We start from the raw sequence: 27008 nt of genomic DNA, 5'->3' as shown, positions 1-27008 counted from the left end.
GCGTTGCCAGTTGGGGGTTGGGGGGTTGGGACGTGTTGCTCGGTAATGTGCCGTTCCTGTTCCCCGCGTGGCTGGAGGGGGGTCGAGTATGTGTATAGCATCTTTTCTTTTTCAGGTCGGGGATCTTCTAATTATTAGATTGAGCAACGCGGAATTACGAAAGTCTTTTAAATTTCACGTAAGTAATTTTAAACCGCGTTTACCGCAACCACCATGAATTCTACACCTTTCATACGGAAGGAAATGCGGGAATACGAGCGTAACATCAGGAAAATACAAACCCGACAAGCGGATATTGCATTCCTCAAGGCATGCAGGAACAGTGAAGTGACCCCGAAATTCCTCAAGTGGAAAACACCCACCACCAGCTATAGTGTTAAGAAGGTCGTGTTCAATGCCGAAAAACGGGCAATGAGTGCAGTGATCAGTGATAAATATCGTGAAATAGCATCACTTCAAAAAAACATGTGCTTCCCTCCGTGATTACATACAACCGAGAATCAACCCCGACGACTGGAAAAAAGCCCAGCAAAACATCGATTTCGTGCTAAAAACGTCACAAAACAAGAAAACAGCGATCCTAACACAGAAACTGCAAACCCTTGGTGCCCAACCTCCGGCCCTCACCCCCACACCAGTGAACCCCAACACCCCCGCCAGCACCATAATCAACCTCACCAACCTCACCGTGCCGACAGAATTCCACTCCCTCCTCCAACACGGCCTCAAATTCAACCTCCTAAATGACTCCCCCCCTCCCTAGACTTAATCTGCTCTGCCGAAAAAACAGCGTTTGCAACGAAAACTAACCAAGATGCCGAGTGTGTACGCCTTACCTGTGCTTCCATCATCCTCCGCCAGCATGCCCAACCTACTAGCAAACATATACCCACAGTGCACAATAAACTAAGGAACACAACACAGGAATTCCGAAAGTGGCTACAGGACAACAAATGTTGGTGCATAAAATCGGACAAGGGTAATCAATACGTCATAATGGGAAAAGGCCAATACAGTGACAAAATGCAAGCAAAACTAAACTCTGACGGGTACAAAAAGCTGAAACGTGACCCCACAAGCAGATACAATACAGCCATCCGCCGAGCCATAGATAACTGTGCCCTCCTTCAAGATAGTGAAAAGAAGAAACTAAGGAACACCCACCCCAGCCTTCCCTGTGCATATGGCATACCAAAAACTCACAAACCAGGAACCCCCTTGAGAATCATAGTGGCCGGCTTCAATCAACCAAGTGTCCACCTAACCAAATGGCTCCTCCAGAAACTGACCGCCCACAATGACAAACTCACCTACTGCCTAAAAAACAGCCTCGAGGCAAAAGAATTTGTCACCTCTTTTGTCAAAGCCGACAACTGCAAACTAGCCAGCATAGACGTAGTGGACATGTACTCCTCCATCCCGATCAGCCTTGCACTTGACTCCACCAGAACTTGGCTACTCAGCAATAACACGCCTCCATTCGTAACTGATGAAATCTGCTACCTTCTACAAGCCTGCCTCACCCACAACTACTTCCAGTTCGAGGACAGTTTCTTCCACCAGACAGGGGGCCTAGCGATGGGCAACCCCCTTTCTGCACCCCTATCCAACATAGTGCTGCATGTGGCCGAGAAGTCAATTCTCACCCAACCAGAGTTTGCTCATATAAGATATAAAAGATATGCCGATGACACCATAGTCATTTACAAACAGGAAGAGGACCTAACCCTTCTCCTAACTGCCCTCAATAACATACATCCCAACATAAACTTCACCGTTGAAAGGGAACAAAATGGCCGCCTCAACTTTCTCGACCTCAGCATCCGACGACTCCAAGACAAGTTCGTCACATCCGTATACAGGAAACCAGGTTCGGGCACCCAGTATATCCATGCCAAATCCAACCACCCACCAAAACAGAAAGCTGGAGTATGGATGAACTTTTACAGAAGAGCCTTCACACACAGCTGCACAGAAGATGACCTGCAAGATGAAATAGCGTGCGTAACGGAAATAGGCCTAAACAACGGTTACACCGAGCGCCAACTATCCATGTGGTGCGCAAAAACAGAAACCCAGTTCAGACATCCAAAAAACAGAGATAACCCGAACCAAAATCCTAAACCCAAATGGATCGCCTTTCCATACCACCCCACCACATCTGGAAAATTTGCCAAGGCCCTCAAACCCTTCAACATCCGAGTAGCACATAAACCCATATCCCAAATCGGAAGGGCACTACCCAACTTCAAGAGATACTACCTACCCAAACTTGCATCCCCCGGTGTCTACAAGACCACATGCCAATGCCACAACACCTACATTGGCAGAACCATCCGCACCGTCCAAGAACGGATTAACGAACATGTAAAAGATTCCAAAAACGACACACCTAAATCAGGCCTCTCCCAACACCTCCACTCCACTAACCACACCATCTCCTCCATATCCATACTTCACCCAACCGGCTCTGTCATAGAAAACACCATCAAAGAAACCCATGCTATCATCCAGCAGAAACCAGCACTAAACCTGGACAATGGACAAGCACACCCAACTTGGTACCCTGTCCTCAGAAAGATCCCCGACCTGAAAAAGAAAAGATGCTATACACATACTCGACCCCCCTCCAGCCACGTGGGGAACAGGAACGGCACATTACCGAGCAACACGTCCCAACCCCCCAACCCCCAACTGGCAACGCCACCGGACAACAGGAAGCAGACGACGCAAACCAAGATGCGCGCGCCAGTGCTGCCGAACGGGAAAAATCGCAACCACCGCCGCCCGGGTACAAACAATGTACTGACGCGGTACCATCTCCGCTTCAAACGCCGTACCCTTTTGTGAATGAAGACAGTGGATCTTCGAAATTAATAGGATTGAACCATTAAATTGTGCAACGCGGAATTACGAAAGTCTTTTAAATTTCACGTAAGTAAGAAATTTACAGTTTATTTACTCATGCAATCTTTCTGGAGTTTAGATATCATAAAAATTATGCAAAATTCCAGAACTCTTATTATTCTATAATGAAATTTGTAATTTAAAATCGACTACTTAGAAAGAAATATACTTTACAATAATTACATCAATGATATAGACAAATAATATTCCTTCTGTAGCACAATTATTATAGTAAAGGTAAAAGGTAAAGGTAAAGTCTCCCCTGTGCATAGCACTACGCCATGAAGGCGTATAGGGGGTGTGGGGGTAACGCCCCACACTTTCTTGATCCGGTCGTGAGTGGGGGTGATGTGATCAGCATCACGCCCCTGACTGCCTTTATCCCCCAGGGTTTCCCCCAGGTACCCATGCTATTCGACGCTGGGTGGGCGCCGGGGCCGCTTCCATCGTTAGAAAAGTTCCCGGATTTGAACCGGCCGGGGATCGAACCCGGGACCTTTAGCATGGTAGTCAGACGCATTACCGACTGAGCCACCGCGGCCATTACAATTATTATAGTAGACTAGGTTATACGAAATCCGAAGTCAACATGTAGTTTTTTCTATTATTGTTCTTATTTTTTGAATTTTGATTTATATAGGGTGAGCAAAAGGTAACTGTGTACCTAAGGTAGCTTTGTTCCTACTGTTCACACATTCTTACATGCTACATACCTGCTACAGTAAATGTTGAAAATGTTCTCCATGTGCATCTAAGTATGCATTGACACGCTTTATCTTGTTTGCAAAACCCCTTGAGAGTTCCAATGGTGAGATGTTCCTGATGAATGTTGTAATTGCTTCCCTTTAGTTGATCCAGAGAGTTGGGATTGTCTTTGCGGATTATCCGATGACCAAATGCGGTTGTTTTGACTGTTCATGTAACCGGATAAATGAAAGGGTTCTCATCTGAGAAAAATGTGACGTCAAGCATATCCTCTACATTGACAGCAATAAAGTCTCTGAACCACTGGCAATGCTCAATATGCTTGTCGTGTTCCCTTTCTTGCAGATTTTGCACTACCGTTATTTTGTAGGGGTGTAAATGTAAGTGCTTTTTCAGTGCGGTTCTTGCGCTGCTGTACGACACACTCACTTGCTGTGACAATTTACAAATGGACTTCTTTGGGCTTTGCTCTAATCTACTCGAAATATCCTGTAATTTGTCCTGCCTGATTTCAGTGCATTCTTCACTGATCCCGTTCTGCAAATTTTATCGGTCAACCGCCGCACTGCATTACGATGTGGTGGATCTGTATCAGGAAACCTTTCCATAAACTTATTTTGCACTTCTTCCGTATATTCACCTCCATGTCGGAAGACTTATTCCACCCAAAACACACGAGCTTCGAGTAACAAAACCATTGCTAATGCAGTTCCATGCTTTGCAAGATCATGCTCCGAAGAAACAACAATGAATGACTTGACAACAATGAGTGTCTTACTAACCAACTGTCCATGTCCTTATGTACCTACAAACATCAAGAAAGGGAAGTTTTTCTCTGCATAATGTACCATAGTGTAGGTGCACAGTTACCTTTTGCTCACCCCGTAGTTCACCATACATATGTAGTTCTAGTCATTGCAAACCACCCGTTAAAATTTAGCTGAGAGGAGTTATTTCAGAAAAAAGAGAGTAACACCCAATGTAAAGGTTGATACATGTACTTATAATCCCAAGAAGGAAAGCTGTCAGTATTTCTTCTTATTTCATTCTTTATGGCTATCAGGTCTTTGTTTTCTTTTTAATCTATTTAATTATAAATACACGATTGCACGTTCGATGAGTTACAAACTCATCCAGCATAAAAGCACAATCTTCTTCACATATTCATTCTCTCATTATAAGCATCAACATGTGTTCTTTATTTCTGTAGGTAAGTAATGACTTCAAATACAATTTAAATTCTCATTTACAATATTCAAATGCAGGGATTCCTTTCCACTTTGGGTCATGCTTATTGGGTGCATGCTGGATAAGTTCTAATTTCATAAAAGCATGCACCCACAATTATTTAATTTTTTGATGAAATTGTTGAATTAAATAATGTGAAATAATTTTAGTTTGTGTATTTACTTGATGTTATTGTTTTGCGAGAATATATATTTATGTCATCTCCTTTATCTGTGTATGCATAAATTTATATGGTTAAAAGTTGTGTGGTATAATCGTAATTTGCACAGTATGCATGTGGTACCTTTCATGGTCTGTGTTTATGCATGAGTTTACAACCACAAACCCCTGCAAAATGTACAACTGAGGTTCCGCTCTCCTCGTGCATTGTAATATAAGTGTTATCTTTTTGCTTTTTCTTTTGCTTGTTTGGCTTTCCAATGACTTATGTATTTAAATGTATAATGTCTTTGTAAATTTCTGTGTGTAAATTTGTTAATAAAGCAAATTCAAATTGTTGAGTGCTGGTTTGTGAGCTCAAACTCAATATTAGATCTGTTTAATTCACTCATCTAGCATTGGACCAGTTCAAGCAGAAATTAAACTAAGTTTGAGGCTGTTTTGGTAATTTGGTTTGGTATGGATGTTATCTCAAGTTCTTATCAAAGTGATTTCCAGTCTTTCAAGAGTTAACACCACACTCATCTTCATGAAAAAAAGAATGAGATTAGCTGAAATTCCTCTGCAAATCTCCTGTCAATGACTCATCATTATTATTATTATTTATTAACCAACAATTTTACCTATCCAATGTTTCTATAAATAGTCTGTACTTTAGTGCAAAATTCTGCCATTTTGCTCTTTTTTATGAACATAAAATTATAATTCATATACCCTAGAAAAGAAATCGGTAACCTGGATATATTAATTAATTAAAGAAGACGAATAAACCATTTGGGATCCTCATGGAATATTTGCATCAGGATATTAAATTGATAGAATATCAGTTGTTGGTATCAGCAAATTTATATTGGTATATTTTTAGCAGGGCCCGGATTTTGATGACCTAAAAATATCTTTAAAATGATCTGTAAAATGACCTAAAAATTACTTAAAAATGTTGTCTTTATTTCAGGGTATGACAGTACAGCATAGTTCTTTTATCTATAACGTTAGACCTGAAATTTCAAAGTGTATGTGAATTTTAAGTATAAAAATCTGTAAAAATCTCAACTTATTCAAAATTATTGCAGTAGGTAATGTCAAGCGGCATGTTGCTTTGTTCCTACAATCACGTGCCGATAGAATTTTTGTTTTTATTGTTACAGACATGAAGGTGATAAATGTCAGTTCCTGGCTAAAAATGAGTGAGTGAAACGTAATGCAATTACATTATATTTTTTTTCAATTAAACCAAAAAAATACCAGGAAAAGAAGTAAAACTGGGAAAAAAAGACAGAAAAATGACAGAAATTGAAAAAATGACCTAAAACTTAAATATGACGAAAAAATGTACAATAAAATTCACATTTTTATAATCAGAAGTTCATATTCAGGATTTTAATACTTAAGAGCAATGCATACTACATATGGAAAAAAAATTACATGTCATCAAAATCCGGGCCCTGATTATCAGTATAGGCGAAAATATAATTTGTATTTGTATTCTTGTTACTTAGTCACATTTCTGCCACATTTGGTTAACTGCAGCAATAGAGATAAGTGATTGATTGATTGATTGCTTGAATTAGGTTATTTTGTGTTGCTTTGCTGTCACTTTTAGCTAATCACGACACCGGATGATTAATGATAAATTGAAATTAATGAAGGGACACTCACAAGGAACACCCATGCTCAGTCAGGGATTTGAACATGGAAACTTTGGTGGCAAGATCAAAAAGTCAAGCACATCAGCCCATATTAGTTCTGTAAGTTTATAAGAAGTACTTTAAGATAATGAAAGTTTTTATTCAATTTTAAATGAGTAAATAACAAATTTGTTTTTTCTGGTTCCAAATATAATATGACCATTTGTATTATTATTAATAATAATGCTTTTCTAAAAATAAAATAATAAAAAATTACAGGAGCCCAACAGGAAGGAGTGGAAGGGTTTTTCAAGGGTGTCGGCAAAGGCCTCATGGGGCTTATTACAAAACCTACTGGAGGAGTTCTTGACAGTATTTCAATGGCCTTTGATGGAATCAGAAGGTAAGGCTACAAAAATATTTAGAAGAAAACGGAATAATTATAATGATTTGTGTCCTCTTATTTTGCTGTTTCTTTCACATAATAATTAAAATTTTAAACCTAATCGAAAATACAATAGTATTCATCATTGCACATGATAGTTGGTCAGTCATGATTACATGACATTCAGTAGTCCGAGTTTGATTTGTCAGTTTCACCTTGCATGGTATACTGAGGTACTTATGCCGATAATTTTTCCAAATGTTAATTCAGATTTCAGTGTAATTTGCATCTTGTTTCATCTGATTCAATGATCTTTTACACAACCACTTAAAACTTGGGCTCAACTGATGTATCGGTATTGACCAATATCATCAGTGTCAGTATCAGAAAGTATAAGTTTGAATCCAGTCACCAATGTCAACCAATACTTTTCTGGAGTATTGGTGTTTTGCAGTCTCCATAAAATGCCACTCGGCACTTTTAAGTCTAAATACAATGGAAATTATGCAAAATTCACATTTTTTTATTAATTTTGCACCATCATTTCATGCACAGATGGATTTTGTTATTGAATGGTAGCTATTTTAATATTATAATTATCTGTTTACTCTGTCCCAGCTAACTGTGGAGTAGACAAACTAAAACATGTCTCTGCACAAGTAGTGACGCGAGATGGCTACACCAATGAACACCTAAGAGGAACAGAATTGCGTGGAGTTGTGGAAAGCTACTTCAGTTACCAGCCTTCCCAGCAGCGTGTACTGCTTCACTCTGGACACTCGATTTCCTTTGCTTCTCTGACGCGGCCTTGCTCCACAGTTAGCTGGGACAGGGTGTACATGTGAACGTATGGATATTATGATATGATAAAGTTCAAATTGTATACTTATATGTGCACATTTATGCATGTTAAAAATATTGTTAAAATGTGGTGGGAATGGTGAGAGTATCAGCATTGGTTTAGCCCTACTCTAAAGTACAGTATTGTAGTGTTCAGTGATGATAAAAGTAATTATCAGGGCTTGAAGTGAGGGTAGATGCAGTGAGATGTCATTCCCCCCAGATACCAAGATTTTTAGCAAAGCATCCTCCTAGCTACCAAGATTTTCACAAAGCATCCTCTCAACTTCCTAGATTTCCACAATGCATCCCCCAGCTACCAAGATTTTCACAAAGCATCCTCCTAGCTACCTAATTTTTTTGTAAAGCATCCCCAAGCTAACCTGTTCCACATCAAGCACTGGTAATGATGATAAAAAACACTAAAAATAGAATACCCTCTCATTGCAATATTTACCTGACCTATAATCACAAGCCTGAAATGCAAATTTCTCCTTATTTTTACCTTTTCAACAACCCAGCATGCAATAAAGCCTGACACTTGATCAGAAGCTTTGAAACTACAGTCACGAGAGTACTAATACAATTGGTTGTATATTATACCTACACATTGATGTTCCTTTGTTTCATTTTTTAATTTCAGAGCAGTAGAAATGGGCGAAGATGTAGTAATGAGAGTTCGGTTACCAAGATTCATGAGTCCATACTCTGTAAGTATTTCTTTAGTTTGTTTTCATAGCAGAACATTGTTCTCAATCGTTTTGTCAGTCAAAATTTTAAATGTGTGTGTGTAACAATAATTCAACTAGAAGAGAAAAGAACATCTGATTTGAACATCTCGTGTTTATTTATTATGATAAAGACTTGTAATCATAATCATCACATTCTCCAATTTAAAAATGATGAACTCAATGTACTGTTATTTCCATTGTAGGGAGTGAAGCCTTTCTCTGTGTACCAAGCAACAGGAATGCATCTACTGAACACATTAAGTAGAGGCCATTACTCTGATTCTGATATCTACTTAGCACATGCAGCTCTGAGTAGAGAAGAGAGATCTAGCGTCATTTTAGTCACATCACAGTGAGTATGTTTTCATTTACCCAAACACACACATACACTAGAAACCTGGTTTTACATTTTATTTTTCTACATTTAAATTGTCAGGGCCCAGACAAACTTATAATCGATGTTCTACTGTATATCATCAGTTGCATTCAGGAAGGGATGGAACTAATGTTAATTATACAGTTGATTGTAACTAAAACTTACCCCCAAAATTAAATTTCATGGTCCAATAAATATAAAACTTATAAAATACACCTTGACAGGCTCCAATACTCATAAAACATCTTTAAAAATTGCGAGATGCTTATAACAAGGACTGCGTGACTGGTTCCAATTATGTCATGATTTTTACAGAATTTATTAAATTGTACAGAATTATGTCACAAAAAATAGGTTGCCCAAATTGCTTTTTTTTTTTAAAAAAAATATACAGGTGCAGTAATGAAGGAACGGAAATTGTGGAAATACTAACATAATCGAACCTAACCACCCTATGTAAAACGTATAAACAGTAACACTGTAACAACTAGAAACCTTACTTAATTATAATGCTAAAAGCGTCAAACCTGACACACACTATTTATGTAAGAATACAAGCATACATAGTTCGATTATGTAGAATATACATATTATGATGGTTTTGGAATTATATTACACAAATTGAACCTGGACCAATATTTTATGGAACATAACAGTGAATGAGCAAATCAATGCTGATAGAGCTACAATTGATAACATTTAGCATTGACATGTACGTGTTCAAATTTAAATTCAGATCATATCATTATAGAATTAAATGCTTCTTACCTTGAACCTGATGACTATAAACAAAGTTAGAATTAGAAACCGAAGTCAGAATTAGGTAGAAACCTCCTCGAACTTGAAATCGTAAACAAACATTTAAATTCGGCGACAAGCTACTGAGTCCAAATTAGAAGCACAATTTTGTTTACGTGAAAAATAAAATGCATATTTAAAATTCAGACTTCATCATTATTTTAAATAAAATTTACTTCACACAAACTGGACATGTATGTTTAAAAAAAAATTGTTGAAATCAATATTATGATTGATGATACAAATCTGGACTCGGAGCATAAGGCGGAAAGATGGCGACCAGATGAAGCAACAGACTACTAACTATGGTCAACCAATCTCCCATAAGAGTGAAACAGGTGTGGTATTACTGTTTAATCGTGAAATATCTTCGAAACATGAGGGTGTGTGTGTGTGCGGGGGAGAATTAGGTTGTATCGAGCGATCAAAAAGAAAGAAAGTAAAAGTAAACGACAGATGTCCCTTGAATTTATGGTGAGTTATTGCTTTTGGTTTACAAAGATTAAATTTATTAAAAAGTTTGTTGCACCATTTGCAAGCATCCGTTCCTTATAAGACATATAAACTTGAAGTTTATATACCACAAAAAACAGCGTGATTTGTTATTGATGGTTTTATACAATGTACCAGTTAACGATAAGTATGTTACGTAAAATAACTTTTTGAAAATCCGGAATGTGCAGTACAATTTTGTACTCAAAATTAAACTTATTTTTTCCTAGAGAAGGGCATGCACTTCTCACAAAACTATGCCATTTGTGCTACGGATTCCTTACAATACCAGAAGTTACTGTTTGGGTGATAATATTAAGGGGGGTGCTAAGCAAGGATAATTATATTTCATACATCAAGCACGGGTGTTCTTTGAGAGTGTTCCTTCATCAATTTTTCATATCATCACTCATCCTCATATTCGCGATTAGCCAAAAGTATCAAAAAAGCTAAGCAAAATAAATCAAATAAAAAAAATGTTAAAAATAACTTTTTCTGAGGAAGAAAGGTTCCGGTGTTTTCCATTTTTTTTGTGTGTGTCTTCATTTTCGACATAATGACTACTGAAAACACTGTGTTATGTTCAACACATGCGCGCCCGCACACACACACACATTTCTTTTGTTAAAAATGTAATTAATCAATTTTATTCTCAATTTTAAAACTCGCTACGACGCCAGGGGTCCTGAATTCGAATCCCAGCCTGGGCATGAATGTGTGAGAGTGTCCATTCATCTATTTCATCATATCGTTAGTCATCCCCATCTTCGTAATTAGCCAAAAAGTGGCATAAAAGCAAAGTAAAATAAAGCACATGTAAATTTTAAAAAGGAGCCTCATTGAAGCAAAATATTATGTTTCAAAGTTGGTTCATTCATTCACGGAACAGTAAACAAGTGTCTTGGACAAAGCCTTCGTTTCTGCCAATGTGTGTCACAATAAGCCTCCCCCCTTCCCAGTCGGCTGCTTTAATCCAGTGCTCAGCTCTTCAACGAAAGCCTGGCGGTGATTTCACACAGTGGTATCCTCCCACGCTTTATTCAAAGTGTGTCCCGCGTTGACCCATGTCTCGTCCAAAAAATAAATATGTTTCTTTTCGCGGTGGTACCTTTTTATATTGCGGAGATACTTGCGTTGCCAAACAACAATATATTCCCTCTCCAGCAACACAGATGATCGTTTCCTCCTCCTAAACTCAAAATCCAAATCATTCAACACCCGACACACCGTTCGAGCACTCATCGGCGGTAAATCACTCTCACTTCTTATTGCCTGAGCCAGTTTTTTTGAGGTTGGAAGTTCATTGCAAAGGTAAAACTAGTGTACTTTCTGGTAAATAAGTCGCTTGGAAAAATCATCCAACACCACCATTCTTGATTCCACACACACTGCAACCGTCTTCAAGTCCACCTCGACTCGCTCTTGAGTTTAAGTGTTCATTCACCGCTACCGACAGCCTAGTTGGTGATCGAAGTCCGTCTGCTCAGTGATTGCAACCGATCAGGTACATATCTGCTAATGTATATATTATTTTGTGTACATATTACAAATTTATTAACTGTATCCTTGCAAGTATGCAGTTATGTCGGAATGGAACCAGTCTCAACAGAACTATATTCTGCGCACAAGTTTGGATCTACATGTGCGAAGAGTTGCTGCAAAGTTGGCCTCATGCGCAGCTTAGACATGTATCTTTGAATTTCCAAATTCTCAAACCCATGTAAGATCTTCATCACGGAAGATTTGAAAATTGAAAGGTGCATGTCTAGACATTAGTCTCTTTAATTTTATTAATTTAGATAAGGGCCTCCCCGATGGTGCAGTGGTAGCGTCGTCGCCTTGTAATCAAGGGGTCCTTGGTTCGATACCCGGTGGAGACACATAGTGGTTCGGATCCCACTTTAAACTGTAGGTCCAGTCCCAATTAGCCTTTTTGTGCATAAAGTGGACTTAAAACAACAAATCAATCAATTAATTTAGATAAAATAAAGTGGTAAAGTTTTGCTTGCAATTAAAAATTGCATTATTTTCTTGTTTCCTTGAGATTAAATGAGATATTCAGTAAAAGGTAAAAATGTATTTGACCTCTTAGTAGACAGACAGACAAGCATACATACACACATAAAAGAGAGAAAGCATAAAATAATTTATGCACTACTATGCTGAACTCTGGGGGGGATGACTGTAACATGCTATGAAGTTCCACATGTGAATTTCCATTAAGAGGGATTAAAATTTTATCCAGCAACACAAGGAATTTGAAGGTCAGGATGGAATTTGGGGCAGGCATAAGTAAAGTTTTCAGTCTAAACCAGGAACAACATTGGAAAGAGGATGACCAGAAGTGAAAGTGATGGGGTCACAGGTGGGCTGCAGTTACAAGAATAAAACCTGTTTCACACAAGTTTCAGGAATTCCAAATGTTTGATAATTCTAGCTTGATTGTCCCACATCATTGTCCCCCTGTTGTATCTTTATGAAGCTTTGAATAAGTGGTTGAAAATCAGTTGCAGATTTTGGTTTCAGAACTTGCATTAATCCAACATGTTTGAACCCATCCTTTAAAAATATGGTCATGTCTGTAGGACTAACAATACTTGTGTAATATCTATTTTACATGTAAAATTGTTCTTTTCAGACACGTTTTTCTACTGGAGAAATGCCGGCTGTGGGGAAACTGGGACATTGAATGGGTGATCCGATTTGATGACATGATGGCTGTACCCTATGTAGCTGGAAACAAACTGATATTCAAAGTCAGACAGGTATTTGCATTTTTGTGATTGCTTTTTTTCATTGACGTATCAGTTTTGTTCCATGAAACTTTATTAGCATTTGATGCATCCTGTAGCAGTTGGTTGGCTGGGGCTAAGATTTAAGTGGCAAAGTTATTTTAAGACCTTATTCACATCAGGGTGTATGGTTGCACTCATGTTGGACAAATAAGCCCTCTCCCAGTATTTTCTTACTTAGTTCTTGGTGGATTAGGGTAGAGGGTGAATGATTGCTAACTGGAAATAGTGTGTGTTGCTGCTCTTCCTTTCCTCTCTTACATGTGTCTATGTGTGTACTAGGACTGAGATGATACCAGTACCAATGCATCAGTATTTTATGTGCTGGGGTATCCGTATCGAAAAGTATTATTTCAAATTTAATCATCAATACCACCCAATACCTTTGTATAGTTTGATTCTATCATGGGGTTTGCAGCACGACACATTTGCAGCATCTAAATATCCTGAAATTTATGCAAAAAATATAATTATCATGAATGGGTTTTGAGATTAACAAACTCTGATAGATTAATTTCGCACAGTTCCAATTGAATCCTTATATGTTAAGGAACATTTGAACCTCCTCAATGTTGTATAGATCGACCACAAGGAAAAAAACCTTGGGACGAGCAGTCCCCGCGCAACTTTCCCTTCTTCCCTCCACCTCGGGCCATAAGGAAGCATGGTTAACTCTCCCCCTCCCTTACTCGCGGGGGTACGGTGCACATGACTCGCGGGTCTGCGCAGGTTGTTTTGCTCGTGGTTCCACTATAGTGATAACATCGTCGGCTTGTAATTAAGAGGTCCCACTTCGATACCCGGTGGAGGTCCATAGTGGTTTGAATCCCACTCTAAACTAGGGATGGCGAGATCCAGATCCTGGCGGATCCTAAAATTTTTTGGATCCGGATCCACGGATCCAGAATTTTCAGATCTGGATCTGGTACTTTTGGATCCGGATCCGTTTTGCCATACCACATGCGCTTCTTTGGAAAGTAAGAATGTGTTTATAACATATTGTTACCTGCTAATATACATATATATATATATATATGAGTAGACAATATTTGGAATAGGAACCCATGTCGGGAAACGTACCGTTTCCGTGCTACAACCATGACAATGTGTCGGATGTGCCTGTGTTGTTATGCAACCTGGTAGGCAGTACATGACTTCAGAAGATCACCTGATGACCTAAAGTGTAATCATTTATTACAACCATGTCAAATGAGGTGTTGCGTAAGGTACAGAATTCAATGATGTGTGACTCAGTACATAATACAAACACATTTATTTGGTAACAATGCCAAGGGAACAACAAAGAACTTACTATTCATTGATCACAATAACACTTGTGTCGACAGTGGAAAACAACAATTTGTTTCTATCTTCTGCACTGGATGTGTCGCATACGGCACTGCTCAACTACAACAGTGGCTCGATATGACGACCACCAACATCGTTGCACACATTATACCGACAAATAATTTTCCGGTACACTCGCTCCATCACACCGGTGTCCCGTCAGTCTCTTGTGCAGCGACCAGAACTCGTGCCAGCAGTTCTTCCTCTGTCTCTACATGAGTCTCGTACGCCATACTCTTCACACGACCCCACAAGAACTAGTCCAATGGCGTTAAATCCGGCGATCGTGGGGGCCACGCGGTTGGATCACCTCGGCCTATCCATCTTTGCCCGAATCATCGGTTAAGATGTCTCCGAACGTCATGTGTAAAGTGAGGCGTTGCGCCATCGTGCTGAAACCACAGTTCCTGACGGACGTTCAATAGCACAGCATCCAAGAACAGGGCCAATACTTCCTGTATGAAGATCAAATACGCGGCACCCCGTTAGCCTGGCTGGATACCGCGGTAGGATAGACATTACGTGCCATCAGGTGATCTTCTGACGTCATGTTCTGCCTACCAGTTCGCATACCAGCACAGGCACATCAGACAAATTGTCATGGTTGTAGCACGGAAAAGGAACGTTTCCGGACATGGGTTTTTATTCCAAATATTGTCAACTCAGTCCCCTCTACTAGCCCTAGGAGTTTGTAAGGGGAATTTCCGAGCACCCTGTATAATATACATACATACACATATATATATATATATATATAGTGTGTGTGTACGTGCATGCGCGATTTGTAATTAATTAACACACATACAAGGGAGGTCTAAATCTCCCCCTCCGATTTCCATGAAACTTGGCAGGTGTATATAGGGGCCCAAAGGAAGAAATACGTGTTTTTGTGTTTCAGCTAAAAAAACTGTTTTAGGGAGCAACCCCCTCAAATGTCAAGATGAGGAGAAATTGAAGTGGGGATCTGACCCTGAAACTACGTAAATATGGCATAGGAAGAAACAGGGGGCATAGGGCCTCTCTATACACCTGCCAAATTTCATGGAAATCGGAGGGGGACACAGGGGTCAGATGATCCCCACGTCAATTTGTCCTCATCTTGACATTTGAGGTGGGTTTTGCCCCCCTAAAACAGTTTTTTTAGCCAAAACAAAAAATGCGTATTTCTTCCTTTGGGCCCCTCTATACACCTGCGAAGTTTCATGAGAATCGGAGGTGGACACAGGGGTCAAATGCCCACTTAAATTTGTCCTCATTTTGACATTTGAGGGGGATTGCCCCTAAAACAGTTTTTTAGCCGAAACAAAAAAATATGTATTTCTTCCTTTGGGTCCCTTTATACACCTGCCAAGTTTCATGGAAATCGGAGGGGGACTCAGGGGTCAGATCCCCACTTCAATTTGTCCTCATCTTGACATTTGAGGGGGTTTTGCCCCCTAAAACCGTTGTTTAGCTGAAACAAAAAAATACTTATTTCTTTCATTGGGCCCCACTATACACCTGCCAAGTTTCATGGAAATTGGAGGGGGACACTTATATAACCTCCCTTGTTAGTCTTACACTTTGTAATTATATAACACTGCATATATTATAATGTTTTATTTTAATTTGTAAAACTGTAACTAGAAAAATTGTATAATTTTTGTATAACATTTCTATCTTGTTATATGTGTTAAAGGTTTCATCCTGGAATGGAATGTCTCACATTTATGTGTGTTTCCATTTCCAATACATTCGAGTGAATACATATTCGTTTCAATGGCATTTACAAAATCACCTCTGACATTTTATGTTAAACAAGTAAGATTATTTTTGTGCGCGTGTGTGTTAGCCGATGCGTAGCAAAGTATTTTAGGAACAACACTTGAAAAAAATTGTTGTAGGACTAACTAATGAAAAATTTCTTTGTAATCGAAGATCATAATACCTTTTAAGGTGTGGTAATATTATAATGGGATTGAGATACGAAACTCTCGGATCCGGATCCGGATTTTCGGATCCTGAACTTTCGGATCCGGATCCATATCCAGATCCAAAACTTTCGGGGCAAAACCCGCCTCAAATGTCAAAATGAGGACAATATATGCCCTTATTAATTGACTACCAATTTATCTATCCCATCCCATCCTATGTTGTACAACCTAGACAGGCAGTATGATGTTATTGTATTTCTTTCCCCAGGAGGATTTGAATATTTATTCTGGAGACGAGAGATGCATAGAATCTCAAGATGCTTCGGTGTTGGAGTGGTTGCAGAAGAAGATTGAGATGATGATGATCATCAACATGGAAGACAAGTGTTGCCCATCAGAAGTGTAAATTTTTATCTTTTTATGAAGGCAGTCCATGTCTGATAACACGTTTGAAACATAATTGTACATAAACTGTAAAAATAGCTTGTTGTAGATACATGGTTGTGTATATATATATATATATCTACAGATATTTTCTGTTGATAATTCTGCACATTAACAGTTTTCTGTTGGTAATGAATGTCTTGAATGTACAGAAATGTTAAGAGCTCTCAGCTGTAAATGGCATTATACTGTTGTTCTTTTCTTTCCTTTGTTGTAACTGAATAATAACATGTGGCCATTTTGATAATTGGGTGCAATTTTTATACAAAAATATCATGCAGTCGATAACTACTGGAATGTAAGGTTTTTGCAAGCACTCTCAAAATAACCATAGTGATCGTAGGAAGGAATATTACTTTTCTAGTGGAAGTAATTATCTGTTGTCTCTTGTTTCATCATTGCTGAATGAAACAACAAAATAGTATGCTGAAATAGAACAAATCTTCACTTGTCTTTTTTTGGTTGAGTAAAATATGCATTAATGCCATTTCCTGCAACTATGGCCCTGGAGAACTCTGTCTCTTTTTTCACACGCTTCCCATGCCTCTCTGTTTCCTATCTTCTCGCACCACCTTCCGTTTCCAAATCTTGTTTTCTATTCTCTTGACCTTAATATTTTGCCATTGCATCCTTCCGAAGCATGTGAAGTTTTGTAACAACATCTATTTCATTAGCCTCACTCTTAACTCACAAACTGGAGAATCACGGCCTTCAAACTTTGCAGCATAGATAACCCTTCCAGTACTTTAAAGCCCCTCTGGCACAGATCTAAGTACAGGCCCCTGTCACACTTTCATTTTGTTGAAGGTACTAACATTATGCTTTCCAAAAACTATTTATTCACTGTTGGGTTTTAGTGACCCTCTGCCACCATTCACAAAATACTGTTGATGGAAATTCTATCATATCCATAGCAGATTAAGTACAAACATTATTGTGGCAAATTTAGCCCATGGTTGTTGAAGCAACAGGTGTTACTTGGAAACAAACTGATCAACAGCAACTCTCCACACTGTAGCAGCATGAAAGGCCACAGAATCCTTCATTTGACACATGTCGCTTGTTGCATCAGTGTGAAATCTGTCTAGATGTCACTTGTGTTTATGTTCCAATTCCTACTTAATCCACTACAGGTCTAACAGAATATAAATTAACATCGGTGAGTGGTGACAGTCTTATTATAATAAAATTTATGTTAGTAACTTCAGAAGCATACATTAAACAGATATTGCATAGTGCCTGGCAAAATCTATGGACTTTTACTGGTCCTCAATATGCTAAAGCATACTATTTCATACAGAAAAGATTTCCAAAAGAATGCTGGTTCAAACATACTAGACTCTCTTGAGGTTATCTCATCACTATTCTGTGCAATTGCTCCAGCTCACCTTCACAAATTTTTATGTGGAGTGAATATATTCATCATCAAACCATATTATATTTTAGTGCAGACTTCACAAAACATACAGAGAACAATTTCTATGTTACTTTTTATTTTTTCCTTTTTTTTCACCTTGTCATTACTTTATGTCACTCTTCTACTTTAATGATGAAGATGAATGGTGATTAGCAGTGATTGGGTGCCAAAAATGGAAGGGCAAGGACAGTTTACTTTCTCTTGGTAGACAAGGCTTAGCATTAAGAGACTATAGTGCAGAAGCATATGTGGCAAAATATGAGGGGGAAGGGGTTAACTGCACCCCACATGTCCCTGCTCCCTAATCACCGCCACTGGTGATTAGATGAAATTGATGAAGGGACAAACACAAAGGAACACTTACACTATAATTTTTCTTGTATGTACTTATTGCTTGCATTGTACAGTTCTTTAATTTTACGGTTGTTACAAGTATTTACATGTGTTTTTTGATGTAACGTTTCAGGAGAATACATCCTCCGTTTGCAAATATATGTCTGACAAAGGGAGTGTGTGTTTTCCCAAAATGTTGCATCAAGAAATGTGTTTAAATACTTGCAACAACTGTAAACTAGGACATTTACTATTTACTGGCTGGGGCTCAAACCCAGAACCCAAGATAGATTGTGAGTTGACAACTCAACATCCTTGGCTGCTTTGGTGGCACTAATAATTCACAAGCCTTTGGAGATTTGGAGGAAGAATTTGCCATGGCACTTAACAAAGAAGGACATTTCATTTGGGCACTACTTGATGTAGTTAGAAACAGAAGAATGCCTAATTTTAAAAATGACCACAAGTTATGTTCAGCACAAGACCATTTTAGTAGGTAAATAGTTCTGTGAAGGTGACACAAGAAAATTAATTTCAATAATAGGTAGAACTGATTTGTTCTTTACACTGGAAAGTGTCCTTACATTGAGGAATTTACTGTGTGTTACATTGTCTCTATATACAAAAATGAAATAATGTAAGTAAGAAAAAATGACAAAAGGTTTTGAGAGCTTAACGTGCATGACATTAAAATGCAAAATATATGGAAACAGTCAATTTGTATTATTTAATCTACACTGAAAAGAAAAATGTAACATTGAAAATTTTATTCAGGTGCTAATAACGAGTATAGCTTTATCTACATAGCATTAACAATGTATATGTTTAGTTTTGCAAAGAGACCTAATATTGTTCGCCTTGCAAACGGAGTTTGTAGTATATTTTTGAAATTTAATTCTGTGTTTATACCACATACTTTTCATTCATAAATTCATTAATAAAATGTTGTTAAATACTTATTTGCATAATTTATATTGTTTATAAAATGAATAAGGATGTAGATATTTTTATTTCACACACATCTAATAGTATTTTTTTACAATAATTTAAATTTAATTTATGCATAACACATGTCCCTTAAAGAAATATGTAAGCTAGCATGAATTAAGAACTGCATTCAACAATTTATAAATGGTGATAAAATATTCGGTCTCTGTGTGTAACTCTACTTCTTTCTCCACTAGGAGGAATTTTACAACAGAATGTAATATAATCATGATGTGTTAGCATTGCAATTCTTCAATCTAGATGGAAAATTAACAAATTTAAGAAGAAATTCAGTTTGAAAATAAAGTTCTGTGTGGAGGAAGGTATGGTATTGTATTTAACAAATCTAAATTTGGTTCTTCTCATGCATAAATTTTGTCCTGTAGGTAATTATTTTGATCAGAATCTTATCACATTTGCTATTATTTTACTCTTATCTATCAATTCTGAAGAATATATTTTTATGGTCTGCTGCAAAACATGTGTCTATCCCTGACGTTCAACAGCCTTATAATACAGAGAATTAAATAGAAATATTATTTAATGATATTTTTAGTGCTTTCATTAACAATTCTTTATTTACAATATAATACATAGAACACCGTGTTACACTCCTGTGTATTTATATATTGTATTTTGAGAAGTATGTAGTTTTGCAACTTGAGTGCTGGATGAAATATATAAATATATATTTTTTGCATGAGAAATGAGTTGAATGATAAATGTAAAACTGTATGTACTGAATGATAGTGTATCATACTGTATGATTTAGTTCAATATGCATATTTTTGATCAGTGGTTGTAGAAATTAATATGAGTATCTTATTTTGTTAGAAGCAAGCTACACATATTTGCACTGTATATTATGTAGCATTTGCTGCATCTTTTCTTTCAATTCATGGTCGTACAACTTATATGGTAGCTGAAAAAGGTTCTAGAACTTTAATATAAGAAAGAAGAAGCCAGCATGACGAATTACATATTGTATTTAATCACATGCAAGATGGTCATGGATTTATTTTTATTATTATTATCAACAAACCCAAGGCTTTGTAAGTAAAAAGTAGATCGACACATCATGCTGATAGCCCTAAATCCTTTTCAGGTTGGATGAATGAACAATTGGAAATCCAGTGTAAAAAATTACCTGGCTGAATGAAAGAAATATGTGTGAGCAAAGCAATGTTCAAATTGTTCAACACTTTGTCACATTTGCATTTGAATAAAAATACAGCAACTTGAGCATCGAGCACAAACAATGGTAATGTTATTGCTGTTATAGCACTGGATGCTGCTGCATCTGTGATAGGTACTTAGATAAAATATATGATCTCTAGTTGCCAAGTCTCTTCTTGCCAGACACTATGGTGAAATGGTTAGCACAGCATGCTATGACACCAGAATTCCTGGGTTCAAATCCTGGCCTGGGCATGGGTAATCTTTATGTCTCTTCATCAATTTCATCATATCACTCATCCTCGTATTTCCGATTAGCCAAAACTGGAAGTAAGGTAAAGTAAAATGAACCAAATCAATCAATCAAACTAAGACGTATGTTTGTAGATGTTACCATATTGATTGCACATTTTCTTGACTGCTGGCATCCATGTCGAATAAGATTCCTGTATTTATTATCATGTACTTCTTGGTTCTATGGATCCAATTCAACACAATATGTAATTCATCTTACTGTTTCTTATTTCCACTCCCTTGAGACTGATGATATTAAAAAGAAGTCTGTGAAACGTGGCCACGTGAATTAAGAAAAATGTGGTTTATAATGTTAAATAGTGAAGTATGAAAAGAAAACTTCATTGTAGTTCATCAGAGTAATGATAGCAATTCATAAATTGCTGTTCGAAAATCATTGATACTGGTTTATGTTGGGTTTTTTTCTGAAAAAGTAAGTTTTCTGATGTAACGTGAGAAATACACAAGTTGTTCAACTCAAGCACCATTACTTTTGAGCAGGAAATGTCATTAACGTTTACATCCTGTTTTTCTCTTTAGTGAAGTGAGTGGAAGAAACTGTGCTTTACGACAACCAGTAACATTAAACTTGCATGGGAATTCATTTGATCTATGAATTGGCTTTAGAGACGGCAATAAAATTAATATCATTATATTATATTAGACAATGCTTATTCATGTTAATCATAAATGTTTGGGGAAAAAAATTATGATAAAAATACAATACACTTGTTGATAAAAATAATATGTGCTTATGCAACTATAATTCCGCTTAGACAAAAGTTTTTCATAAGTAATTGGAATTCATTCCCATATATTAAAGCAATGGTTAATTTCCAGTATGTTTTACCATACACACACATGCAAAATCTTTTTAATAGTAATAGAAATTACCTTACTGTGGTGATTATTTGTTTCTTTGTTATCATCTTATGTCACTCTTCTATGTCCTTGGTTAATCATTAAAATGAGGATGAATAATGAAGTGGATCATGGGAGAAACATGCAACTTCTGGTTTTGTAACATGTTACACTGATCACTCTGCCATGGAGACGACTAACTTCAGACATTAACCTGACATTTTATTGTGTGTGCGCTGTGATGATTATGTGGCAACCCACATCAGCTTACTTCTCTGTTTTCCATTACTTATCTAGATATTTTTTATTGCATAAGTAGTTCTTCACTTCTTCACAAAAAAAAAGAGATGATAATATTTACATTGCTGAAGCGCCATTATGAAAAAAGACAGTGCAATGGTGTGAACTTGCTTCTATAATATTTCATAGAAGGCCTATGCACACTATACATAGAGATATTTTCTGAACATTTTAAGCAAATAATAATTGTGAAATTTGAAAATTACAAATGTATTTCTAAATCTGAGGTGCTTTTTCAGATTCCATGCATAATGATGGTTTAAAGGTAAATAAATATATGCAGATTAATTTGCATGAAATGGATTTTTATGTAAAAGTTTTGGAGATGAGTATTAAAAAGGAGGCAGGAATTACAATGTGATTATTGTTTCATGTGAAATAAATGTTGTGTGTCAGAAGATAATACATAAATTATTGTTCTTTTCTGCATTTACCTGTAAAAATTATACATAAATAGTTCTTATGTAATTTATGTTCAACTTCAAAATTCAATAAAAAATGTTTATTTTTGAAATTTTCAACTGTATTATTTCTGAAAAATTTCGTATATGTGTTTTTTCAGAATGACATACTGTTCCAACTTTTAGAAGATTTCACAGTATCACAAGATAATTTAAGAATGGTGTCAAAACACCATTTTTCTTTCTATCTCTTTATTGTGGTTATTTTACATTGCTCTTCTACTTTGGTTAGTTGCAATGCCTGGGCTCTGGGCTGGTCAATGTTTTGATAAATAGTGATGATGATGATAATGCAACCAGTCTCATTCTCACACTTTTAAAAATTATTTTCTAATTTAAAGTCCTAACAATTCAAGTTGCAGATTTCTTTCTAAAATCTATAAAACTATAATTTTTGTACTGTTATCACAAGAGACAACATAGAACTAAATGATATGGATGTGTTTATTTGTTTATCTTTTCCCGAAGACCCTTGGTGAAAGGGCATGTAAAACATCAAATTTCAGAGATTGTTACATTTTTTAAAAAAAATGTTACCTTGTATCCAGTACAGATATACATATTCACACACATTAACATGTACATAGATAGAACTTCAGCTAGGAACATTTTTAGGCCTACATATTTATATCATTACAATTTTGTTAGTTCTGCAATACACAATGAATATTCACACACATTAACATGTACATAGATACAGCAAATAATGAAGAAATATAATGATATGACAGAGATAAAAGTAATAACATGTGTGTAGATAAAGCTATAACCAGGTACATTTTGATACAGGTTTACAGCTGCAGAATGTTTTGACAAATTTACGCTACGCAATGAATAGGTGTTCATACATAATGAACTTACATATTGGTTAATAATTGAATATGTAGTTAGCTACATATTTCTTAATATTCATTCAATTTTTATTACATATTGGATACCTACATTTTCTTATCTTTCTTGAGTATTAAAAAAAATGCAAGACATTGGCTATTTACCATGTTTTACTTGCACAATTTCACCTATTACTTGTGTATCTAAACTTCGTGTGGGGTTTTCAATGTATTCTGATGCACTGTACAGGGCTCTGTTTGTGAGGTAAGTTTTGATTGCCTGCATTTGTTTATTTTGGGGAGATAGATTTTATGACATTTGGCAGTTTATTATTTGGTGGAAAATATGAAAAGATACGGATACGAGATACATATGTGAACTAAAAACAGGACCCTTGAGTATTTTATCACTAGTAGTTATTTCTGAATATCTCAGAATACAGAAAAACAATAATTGATTTGGCATGAGTTTACAATACCGGACCACTCTCCAATTTCTATAAAATTTTGCCTACTTACTAATTTCGGTGTCCTGATGACGTATCTGTAGTTCATATTTGGCGGTCACTTGTTAAAATTGTACATTTACGTGTAGAACTTGTACAATAACCTTGCGATTTACCACGTTCATTGTCCATACACAGCAATTCGGAACCATCTTTCTTTCGCAATTCGTTAATGCTCTTTCTTTACGCACAACAATCTTTCAACCTTGAATATTGACGTCAGACGAGGAATGCCTACGAGGTTAGGTTAGGTTCCATTAGCATAAATACAATGAAAAATTAATATTTTCGCTAAGAGATGCATTACCTTGTATTGCCTAAAATTGAAAAGCTCTCTCCCGTGACATCAGAACACAATGTTGTTACAGTGTTGTGCGATAAGTGATACCCATTCGGGGGAAATGGCATGTTCCGTGGAGCTGCTGTTCTTATGGTAGGGTTACATTACGTTAAGAAAACATAGTTTATTTAGTTTTTTTATCGATTTCCATACTTGACCGCCAATTATTACATGCAGATTCGTGATTAGGTGGTCTCAATTAGTGAGTAGGCGAAATTTCATAGCAATTGGAGAGTGGTCCGGTATTGTAAACTCGTTCCATTGATTTAATTGATGGAAAAGTTCCACTAACAGAACAATGAACAGCATAATGTTATGGAATTCAATAACATAACTTGCCTCCCCGATGATGTAGTGGACAAGGGGTCCTACTTTGGATACCTGGTGGAGGCACATGATGGTTCGACGGATCCCACTTTAAACTGTAGGTACAGTTTAGGTACAATAGATACAGTTCCAATTTGCCTATCTGTTCATAACGTGTATTTTTTTAAAAATAAAACAAAAAAACAACAACACAAAACTTAAATAATATAACTTACTCTGACCATTTGATAGCACATTAAGTATATTAAAATCACGAAAAATAACATTCTCCAGCCTTATAGCGGAATCAGGCAGAGTAGTCAAATGTCAAGCACTGTATCATATCCACTTCATTTCATCATCGTGATTCAGCCAAAAAGCAGAAAAGCGATGTAAAATAACCAAAATATGAAACAGCTAAAGAAATACATATCCTTGCATTATCCAATGCAGAAAACTACACAGCAGCAGCAGCAAGCCTGTAGCTAGATTTGATCTCCAGGGGGGCTCATGGATTGTCAGGGGAAGGGCTTTCTTTGTAAACCAAGCCAATTTTTCAAAAGTTTAACAGTATTAAATGAAGGTAAATTATGTGTATATGTGGGGAGGAGATTAAGTTAATATAAAATATATATTTTAGAAATATCACAAATACTACAATTTTTTCTATATCTTCTAAAACATCTCTAAAAGTGTTAATTTACTGGGCATGAGTTTACAATACCGGACCACTCTCCAATTTCTATAAAATTTCGCCTACTTACTAATTTCGATGTCCTGATGACGTATCTGTAGTTCATATTTGGCGGTCACTTGTTAAAACTGTACATTTACGTGTACAACTTGTAAAATAACCTTGCGATTTACCACAGTGATTGTCCATACACAGCAATTGGGAACCATCTTTCTTTCGCAATTAATTACCTAATGGTCTTCCTTTACGCACAACAATCTTGTTGACGACAGACGAGGAATGCCTACGAGGTTAGGTTAGGCCTGTTAGGTTAGGTTCCATTAGCATAAATACAAAGAAAAATTAATATTTTAGCTAAGAGAACTATACCTTATCTTGCCTGTTGATTTCTTCATGTTGGGAAAATGGCGTCTTCCGTGGAGCTATTGTTCTTATGGTAGGGTTACGTTACGTTAAGAAAACATAGTTTATTTCATTTTTTTCTCGATTTCCATACTTGACCGCCAATTATTACATGCAGATTCGTGATTAGGAGTTCACAATTAGTGAGTAGGCGAAATTTCATAGAAATTGGAGAGTGGTCCGGTATTGTAAACTCGTTCCATTTACTGCTACTGACATCATCCCTTACTACACTCCAAACAACTTTTGCTATACCATGCATTCCACCACCTGCTGAAGTAGTAAAACTGACCCTTCATTCACAAAACTTGGGAGCTGTTGACCTTTGATGCAGATGTGGAAGGAATGTCGATGATGATGTCAAAGTCACATTTCTGTCCAAAGAGGAGGGTGAAACAGGGGCAGCTAAGGTACAGATATAGAATCTCCCCTTTGAAAGAACTTTCTAAAGTTTAGAGAATCTTCTAAATACATGCAGCTACTTAGACTCTGGCTCATCTGCTGTTCATGTTCTGTGAATTTATTATTTCACCAAGTTGTGAGCAAAATAATATCTGCTGTCTACATTTTCACTCTTCACTACAAACAAATTACACAAAATAGTTTTACCTAATATCAGCCTGGACAGACAATGAACAGCTGAACTGGCTGATTACTGATATAAATGAAACAAGACTCGGGCTTGTATTGAGCACAACACTTGCCTCATACTTTTGGACGCATTGTTTGACCTTAAACCGAATGCACTGAAACATGGCAAAATACATAAATTATTTTACATACTAGATAGCTGTTTAAAATTGACATGATCAAAATATTGGAAGTTTCTATTAGCCAGACAACTTGCTGCCAGAAAAAACACTGTGGCCGCGTCCGAATCGGCAGCAGATGTCACCTAGAGCACCGTTCCATCCGGGGACTCAGCCAACCTCCGTTGTCCGAATTCGCGGCAGACGTGGAGTCGGAGGGGAGAGCAGAGAGGCGCGACAGATGCACGCTTGAACTCGCTGTGACCCTGCGCTTGGCAGCCATATTCTAACTTTCACTTTGTACAGACAACATTTACTGATTAGACGATGTAAAACTCAGTGATACTTTAACATTTTATCGATAATACTGAATGTAGAAAAATTATAAATGATGAAATAGCATGTTACATTTTTAATATGAGTAGTAAATAGGTGGAAATCATTGTGATGTTTGTTTGGCGTCTGCCTTCTGCTTCCGTGCGGTGCGCCTGCACCCCAGAGCGCGGTGGGTGAAGTTCGCATATTTACGGATCCCACTCAGTTCAGCATAGGAGGAACAATTCTTGCTCCTGATTGGTCGACTTGGC

The 27008-nt window shown here is 37.0% G+C and overlaps 1 protein-coding gene across 5 annotated transcripts in view; it reads left to right on the top strand.

The window, feature by feature from the left end:
• LOC145988841 (intermembrane lipid transfer protein VPS13A-like) overlaps positions 1-22624 on the top strand; it is a 231550-nt gene extending 208926 nt beyond the window's left edge. For all 5 annotated transcript variants that reach the window (XM_083124072.1, XM_083124071.1, XM_083124068.1 and 2 more), the window contains 5 exons: positions 6927-7050; positions 8516-8582; positions 8807-8955; positions 12908-13034; positions 16590-22624. In XM_083124072.1, coding sequence (XP_082980198.1) covers positions 6927-7050; positions 8516-8582; positions 8807-8955; positions 12908-13034; positions 16590-16727 — 605 coding nt within the window. In that variant the 3' untranslated portion in view covers positions 16728-22624. The remainder of the gene's footprint in view (positions 1-6926; positions 7051-8515; positions 8583-8806; positions 8956-12907; positions 13035-16589) is intronic.
• Positions 22625-27008: the final 4384 nt, after the last annotated feature.

Source organism: Lepisma saccharinum, chromosome 6 (genome assembly GCF_977018435.1).
Source record: "Lepisma saccharinum chromosome 6, izLepSacc3.1, whole genome shotgun sequence".
Lineage (NCBI taxonomy): Eukaryota > Metazoa > Arthropoda > Insecta > Zygentoma > Lepismatidae > Lepisma > Lepisma saccharinum.
The sequence above is the reverse complement of the archived record's forward strand: the minus strand, read 5'-3'. Positions and strand labels throughout refer to the sequence as shown.